The sequence below is a fragment of the Carcharhinus amblyrhynchos genome, chromosome 33, assembly GCF_965287045.1.
Source record: "Carcharhinus amblyrhynchos chromosome 33, sCarAmb.v2.hapA, whole genome shotgun sequence".
Lineage (NCBI taxonomy): Eukaryota > Metazoa > Chordata > Chondrichthyes > Carcharhiniformes > Carcharhinidae > Carcharhinus > Carcharhinus amblyrhynchos.
Window position 1 is genome coordinate 4,358,172 of NC_137356.1, and position 8,070 is coordinate 4,366,241.

The window sequence follows — 8,070 nt, forward strand, 5'->3', positions numbered from 1 at the left end:
ATTGCTTAAATTGGAACTAATAGAAATAGCTAACAGTTAAGGCATGAACCTTGTCATGTTTAAATATTTCAATTGGTAAAAGTTATTCTAATTCTTTTTGTTATATTTTAACTATACTGTTAAATAAAGTTTGTTTTAATAAAAGCTTCCTAGTGGGTTAATAGAATCACACTTAATGTGAAACACCTTACGTTCACACTAAGACTAAAATCAAAAAGAAACTGGAGTCTAGGCTAACTTCATAATCAACCTTGGAGTTTCTGATCTGGTCCCCATCAGAAGTAATTGGGATGTCCCAATACAGTGAATGTGGATCACCCACATTCCCACTGGGATCTTGCAGGATGTGGGGCTCCCTCTTACCTTTGTGTACGGGTCGATAGGCCTCCAGGAAGTAGGGCTTCAGGTAAACTTCAAACAGGTTCCCTGTGAGCCCTTCGATGGTGTCATCGATGGGCAAGACGTGAATTCTCTTTCCGTATTTCACATCTGGGCAAGCCTGGATGCTGTAGGACGATAACACGACAATTAACAGACAGCACCACGGACAGCGGTCACTCCACCACTACTGAAGTCATGGAATCATAGAATCCTTGCAGTGCAGAAGAGGCCATTCGGCCCATTGAGTGAGCACTGAATCTCTAATAGAGTATCTTACCCAGGCCCTTTCCTGCACCCTGTCCCTGTAACCCCACACATTTACCTCAGTAATCCACCTAACCTGCACATCTTTAGACACTAAGGAGCAATTTAGCACGGCCAATCCCCCTAACCTACACATCTTTATACCTGCAGAAGTAAGCCAGTTCTCTGGGGAGCTGGAGGAGTCATTGCCTCAGTGAGTCCCCATCACTCCACTGTGCCGCCTTCAGCTGCCTGGGGATTAAGTTCTAGAATTTCCTCTCTAAACCACTCCCAGAATCACAGAATACTACAGTGCAGAGGACACCCTTCGGCCCATCGAGTCTGCACCGATGCATAAAATGCCCTGAGCTGCCCACCCAGTCCCCCTTGCCAGCACTTGGCCCATAGCCCTGAATGTTACGATGTGCCAAGTGTTCATCCAGGTACTTTTTAAAGGACGTGAGGCATCCCACCTCCACCACCCTCCCAGGCAGCGCATTCCAGACCCTCACCACCCTCTGGGTAAAAAAAGCTTTTCCTCAAATCCCCCCTGAACCTCCCGCCCCTCACTTTGAACTTGTGTCCCCCTCGTAACTGACCCCTCAGCTAAGGGGAACAGCTGCTCCCTATCCACTCTGTCCCTGCCCCTCATAATCCTGAACACCTCGATCAGGAAGCCCCCTCAGTCTTCTCTGCTCCAGAGAAAACACCCCAAGCCGACCCAACCTCTCTTCATAACTTCAACGTTCCACCCCAGGTGAATCCTGGTGAATCCCCTCTGCACCCCCTCCAGTACAATCACATCCTTCCTACAATGTGGTGACCCGAACTGTACACAGTGCTCCAGCTGTGGCCTCACCAAAGTTCTGTACAACTCCGACAGGACTTCCCTGCTTCTGTAACCTATACCCCGATTGAGAAAGGCCAGTGTGCCTTATGGCCTTTCTCACCGCCCTATTAAGCTACCTTTCCGCCTTCCGAGATCTATGGACAAACGCGCCAAGGTCCCTTTGTTCTCCTCCTCCTTTTAGGAAACATCTTAAGACTTTTATGTTCTGGGGCGGCTCTTGTGACCAGGTAGCCTTCCGCAGGTCAAAGGGTCAGGAAGGTAAGCGCTGGCCCGTTACCTCACCACATCACCCAGTCGAACGCGCAGGTTGTTCCGGGTCACCCTGCTGATGCGGATCCTCTCCTCAGCGCAGGTGTCGTCCGACAGAACGATGCAGACTGTCTCCCGCCGCTTCTTCCCCTTTAGCATCACCGTGTCACCGCGGAAAAGCTGCAGCTCGTCCATTTTAACCTGCAGTCCGGGAGGTCAAGGAGGTTAAAAAGGTCGCGGAGCCCGGCTCGACTCAGTGTCAGATTACCCTCCTCTGTGTCACTCCCCCCCCCCATTGGGGTGGCTATATAAATGCACGTTGTTGATTATCTTTGATCAATGGCGAGAGAATTATAGAATCCCTACAATGCAGAAGGAGGCCATTCGGCCCATTAGGTCTGCTCCAACTCTGACAGAGCATCTTATCCAGGCTCTCTCCCCTACCCTATCCCTGTAACCATTTACCATGGATAATCTATCTGATACTAAAGGGGCAATTTAGCATGGCCGATCCATCTAATCTACCTATCTCTGGATTGTGGGAGGAAACTGGAGCACCCGGAGGAAACCCATGCAGACACGGGGAGAACGTGCAAACTCCACACCGACAGTGACCCAAGCTGGGAATCGAACCCTGGTCCCTGACACTGTGAAGCTAACCACTGTGCCACCCAGCACTTTCCAACTATCCAGTATTGCTCTATGCTGCATCGAACAAGTCTGTTTAGGTAACCCCGGGACACGAATACGCAAACCATTTGGTGCACTGAGATTGGCCGGTGACGGTGGGTGGGTGGAGTGGGGGGGGGGGGGGGGGGGGTGGGGCAGGAGCCACTTACCTGGGAGAGCGACACGATGCTGCTGTCATCGTTAATGGCCTCGTCCACAATGAGTCGGTTTGGCCGATGTTTCTGCTGAAGAATGGCAGTGGACACATCCTCCGGTTTTGTGCTGTGGAGATCAGAACGACTTTCCATCAAAATCAGGTTATTTACACAGAGAGAGGGAGACAATCTCCTCCAAGTTTACTGGTATCACAACAGCCAATCTGTTAAACACATCCGAAACCCCAACCATTCCTCATGGTGTTTTCCCCAATGTCAACCTGGTCCTTTCAACTGTTGAGATTTCTTTGTTACAAGGATGCTACTAGGATTCGGGGGTGGGGGGGTTGTAATAATCTGGGAAGGTTGCACAGACTGGGATTCTATTCCAGAAAAATAACAGGCTGAGGGATGACCTGATGGAACTTTCAAAGATTTAAATGATGAAGGAGTTTGGTAGAGTGAATATAGAGGTGTGGGCGATTCCAAAATTGGAGATCATTGATCGCAGTGGCACATTGGTTAGTATTGCTGCCTCACAGCAGCCAGGGACCCGGGTTCGATTCCCAGCTTGGGTCACCGTCTTTGCGGAGTCTGCACATTCTTCCCATGTCTGCCTGGGTTTCCTCCGGGTGCTCCGGTTTCCTCCCGAAAGACGTGCTGGTTAGGGTTCATTGGCTATGCTAAATTCTCCCTCAGAGTACCCGAACAGGTGCCAGAGTGTGGTGACTGGGGGATTTTCACAGTAACTTCATTGCTGTGTTAATGTAAGCCTATTTGTGACACTCATAAGCAAACTTTAAAGCTTAAAAAAATTAATTTTCTTATTTAGGGGATATTGGTTGGAGCGAATATTAGCCCAGAAAGCAGCTAATTATCTTATTCTTGTCTGAGGGCCTACGACTGTATATAATAGCTGTCTGCAGTGACTGCCATTAAAAACCCCTGATACAAAGCACTGTGTGATGATACTGTGTTATTTTGCTATATTTTATGTATAAGACACGGCTGTTTAAAGAGGCAACATTTCATCACAGGAGTTGATTTGTCTGGGAAACATGCAGCAGATGCTAAGAATGCAGCTACTAACCGACTTAGCTAGGGATATGTTACTTTAGAGAGTTAATGGACCTTTTGTTTATTTAGGTTCTCCCAGGATTTCAGACTCGGTATGCAGAGTCCTGTGAGTTTTGGTTAGGTTGACTGACAGGGACAGAGTCATGTGATTAATAGGAGGGGCTAAGCTTAGAGATAGGATCCAGTTTCATTCTCATTTTAAAAATACAAGCAGTTGCTGCCTGAACCTGCCAGAAAAAATAGGTGCCTCACTCTGTCTCTCTTTCCAGAGGTTTTCTGAAAGCTCCAAGACTGTTAACCTAAGTAAGAATGTCTCTGTTTTGCTGGGTAATTTTAAAGAGGGGTTTAAGTCTATAAGAGGAATGTTGCTTGATTGGAAATCACTGTGATAGATTAGCAGTTAAGACTTCTATCTTGTCATATAAACATTGTTCAATTGTTAAGCATCAAGCTAATTAATTTGTTGTAGTTAAACCATGTTGTTAAATAAAGTTTGTTCTGGTGAAAGCTTCCCAGTTTGTCAGTAGGATCACTCCTGGAATGAAATATTCTATCCTTATGTTGATGCCAAAAAAGAAAAATTATTGGGGTCTGGTCAGACTAATATACCTTGGGGTTTCTGAACTGGAACCCTGACATCTGACAGATTTCAGAGATTGATAACATATTCAGTACAGTTGGGAGTCTTTCTAATTATACAATTGCTTTTTGATGTTGAAGCTGGAATTACTAACGTTCTGTCTTCCAACGAATTTGTGAATAAAGTACATTCCCTTCCAGTTTCCTCCTCTCAAGGTGCTGAGTCATGCCAATATGCATTTATACAGAAACCTGCAGTGAGTGACACCAGGCTATCGAATATGGTTCCAGGAAAGGACTCAAACAGGTTGGGGCTCTTTTCTCTGGAGTTAAAAGACTAGGGTAAAGAGGACTAACAGGATCCCTAGAGGGCAGAAAGAGGTCATTTGGTACATTGCATCTGCATCGACTCTCCGAAAGAGCATCCCATCTACACCATATCTCTGTAACCCCAATCATTTACCCTGCTAATCACCCTAACCCACACTAAGGGACAATTTAGCATGGCCAATCCACCTAACCTGCACATCTTTGGACAATAAGGAGCTAATACTACATTCTGCACTCTTTCCTCTCCTTCTCTATGAACGGTATGCTTTGTCTGTATAGTGCGCAAGAAACAATACTTTTCACTGTATACGTGACAATAATTGGCCATGCTAAATTTCTCCTTAGTATCAGGGTAACTATGTAGGGTTAGGTGAATAGGGCCTGGTTGGTGCAGACTTGATGGTCCAATAGGCCTCTTTCTGCATTGCAGGGATTCTATAATTCAAATTTAGCATGGCTCATCCACCTAACCTGCACATCTTTGGACTATGGGAGGAAACCGGAGGAAACCCACGCAGACACAGGGAGAACATGCAGACTCCACACTGACAGTGACCCAAGGCTAGAATTGGACCTGGATCCCTGGTACGGTGGGGCAGCTGTGCTAACCACTGTGCCGTCCATTAGGGAAGGAGTTTAATGTGATAGGGAATGTTGAATCCAAAAGTGAAGGTAATCTCAGGTTAAGGATATGGACAATGATAAGGGTCATGAGGCTGTTTAGACAGCTCTTTCAAACAACCAGTCCAGGCACAATGGGCTTACCCGCTTTCTATTCAGCTGTACCTGCAACAGATTACAAAGAGAATTAGCCAGAGAGTGATAGGGACGCGGAACTCTCTGCATTGAGTAGCCAGTCGATGCATCAAAGGGGAAGATGAGAGGGAGAAAGGAATAGGAGGATGTGGGACATGAGGACAGAAAGTGCTGGAAAAGCTCAGCGGGTCCGGCAGCATCTGTGGAGAGAGAAACAGAGTTAGCGTTCTGAGTCCAATATGACGTATTAGCCAAGGCACAAAATATAAAAGGATTGGGAGGTTATGAAGGAGCTGTATAAAACACTGGTTAGGATACAGCTAGGGTACTGTGTGTAGATTCACCAGAATGCTGCCTGGGCTGTAGGCTTTCAGTGATGGAGAGAGGCAGGTTAGGCTGAGGTTGTTTCCCTCAGCAGAGAAGGCTGAGGGAGGACCTGATTGAGATGTACAAAACTAAAGAGGGTCACAGATAGAGAGAAACGTTTCCCCTTCGCACTGAGGTCAGTAAACAAGGGATAGAGGTTTAAGGTGAGGGATAGGAGAGGATTTCACAGAGTCACAGAAACCCTTCAGTGCAGGAGGCCATTCAGCCCATCGAGTGTGTACCAACAACAATCCCACCCAGGGCCCTATCCCCACAACTCCACACATTTACCAGCTAATCCCTCTAACCTACACATCCCGGGACACCGAGGGGCAAAATATCATGGCCAATCCACCTAACCTGCACACATCTTTGGACTGTGGGAGAAAACCAGAGCACCCGGAGGAAACCCACGCAGACATGAGGAGAATGTGCAAACGCCACACAGACAGTGACCCAAGCTGGGAATCGAACCCAAGTCCCTGGCGCTGACAGCAGAGCTAACCACTGCGCCAGTTTTTTGAGGAGAAACTTTTCCCCCTCCCCAGAGGGTGATGGGAATCTGGAACTCACTGCCTGACGGGGTGGGAGAGGCAGGAACCCTCACATCATCGAAGAAGCATTTAGCTGAGCTCTTGAAATGCCTTAGTGTACCAAGCTACACAGTAAGTGCTGGAAAATGGGATTTGGGTAGATTGGTGCTTGATGGCCAGCACAGCTATGATGGGCTGAAGGGCCTCTTTCTGTGCTGCACAAGGGCTATTCATTGGGGGGAGCGGGGGGAGGTTTGAGGGCAGCATAAACACCAATTTTACAACACAAATACAGGGCAACACAGTGGGTAGCACTGCTGCCTCCCAGCACCAGGGATTCAGGTTCAATTCCCACCTTCGGTCACTGTGCGGAGTTAGCAACACATTCTCCCCGTGTCTGCGTGGGTTTCCTCCAGATGGTTAGGATGCATGGGCCGTGCTAAATTCTCCTTCTGTGTTACCCGAACAGGCGCCGGAGTGTGGCGACCGGAGGATTTTCACAGTAACTTGATTGCAAGCCTACTTGTGACACTGATAAAATAAACTTTAAAAAAAAATACAAAAAGAGGCCTACTGGTGTTGAAAATCCCTGGGTCATCCCAAAGTTGCGCAACGAGCGAGTAAACATTCAGTTGACCTGCTCCTGAAATGACAGAGCTGGTCTAACAGAACTGGAAACGAGTCAACTGTAATCCCACAAAGCCCAGACAGGCAAACAGTGCCGGCCAGGGAGGGGAGAGGGGGACTGGTGAAAAGATATTTCATTAAAATACACACACACACACAAAAACGCCTCTTTCACCCAGCTTGTAGATTCACTGCAGTATATCAAAGAAATATATATATAGATGTACACATACAAGTCCTATAACTCACCTCGGGGGGAGTAGGGGATGGAAATAAACAACTCCGATTACAACATGTGACTCGAACTACAGATCAGAGTCTATACAAGAATAAACTTTACGCATCAAAATTTAGAAGAACAGAAAATAAATATCATTCAACTCGACGCGACAACTTCAGCCTCCATCCGGCTGGTTCACTGCGACCGATTTAAGTTCCAGTTGATACCTTCCAAAAGTCATTGACCCATTATTATCATTAATTTTTTAATTACTAAAGAGTCCTGGGTTAAAACATCGCAAGCAATATCCATAAAAGGTCATCTCCCTTTACTCTTAGCTGGTTACAAGCTAAAGCCATAAATAACCTTAAAGTGGAATACGTACTCTCCCGATTTTGGCATGATTTTTTTTCTGAATCAACTCACAGACACACACACCCACAGTCGATTTCCAAGCTTCTTAAGAAATTGTCCTTCCCCCTTTTTTGTTTCCTCTCGCTTGTATGTGGTGTGTGTGTGTGTGAGAGACAGAGAGAGAGAGTGCTGCCCGCACTGTTCTCTCTCCTGGTTGGACTGGCTTGACTGAAATGTCAGATTACTGAATGCTTAATCACAATCTGCTGTGGGATCATCTATTTTCCTGCTGCAGTGAGCGTGTGTCAGCCACCAGCCCTCCCCCTCTCCTCTTCAGCACTGACACACACAAACAAAACACAGGATTACAAATAGAACCAGCAATCACCCAATTCTAATTGTTAGCTTTTATCTTTTTTCATAAAAAGGCGAAAAGAACAGAATACTGACACATTGATTTGGTTTGGCTCTGCTCTCACTGTCTCCCCCCTCCCCCCCGCCGTCTCTGTGTCACGTTACACTTTTAAAAGGATTATATAGGCCAGCACAGTGACTGACAGAAAGAGCTGCAACTTTCATTGGATGGTATTTGCAAATGTGAAAGAATTTAGGGAGGAATGGGAACAGGCAGGTACCAAATGTTGCTGGGGTTTGGGGGGAGGGGTGGGGAGTAAAATTATT

The 8,070-nt window shown here is 46.8% G+C and overlaps 1 protein-coding gene across 1 annotated transcript in view; it reads right to left on the reverse strand.

Moving 5' to 3' along the window:
• The window catches only part of LOC145361129 (transitional endoplasmic reticulum ATPase-like), a 33,810-nt gene extending 26,151 nt beyond the window's left edge, over positions 1 to 7,659 (reverse strand). The window contains exons 1-4 of the mRNA XM_080216751.1: positions 7,421 to 7,659; positions 2,563 to 2,674; positions 1,752 to 1,924; positions 364 to 506 (exon numbers count right to left, since the gene is read on the reverse strand). Of these exons, the coding sequence (XP_080072877.1) occupies positions 364 to 506; positions 1,752 to 1,924; positions 2,563 to 2,674; positions 7,421 to 7,437 (445 nt within the window). The 5' untranslated portion in view covers positions 7,438 to 7,659. The remainder of the gene's footprint in view (positions 1 to 363; positions 507 to 1,751; positions 1,925 to 2,562; positions 2,675 to 7,420) is intronic.
• Positions 7,660 to 8,070: the final 411 nt, after the last annotated feature.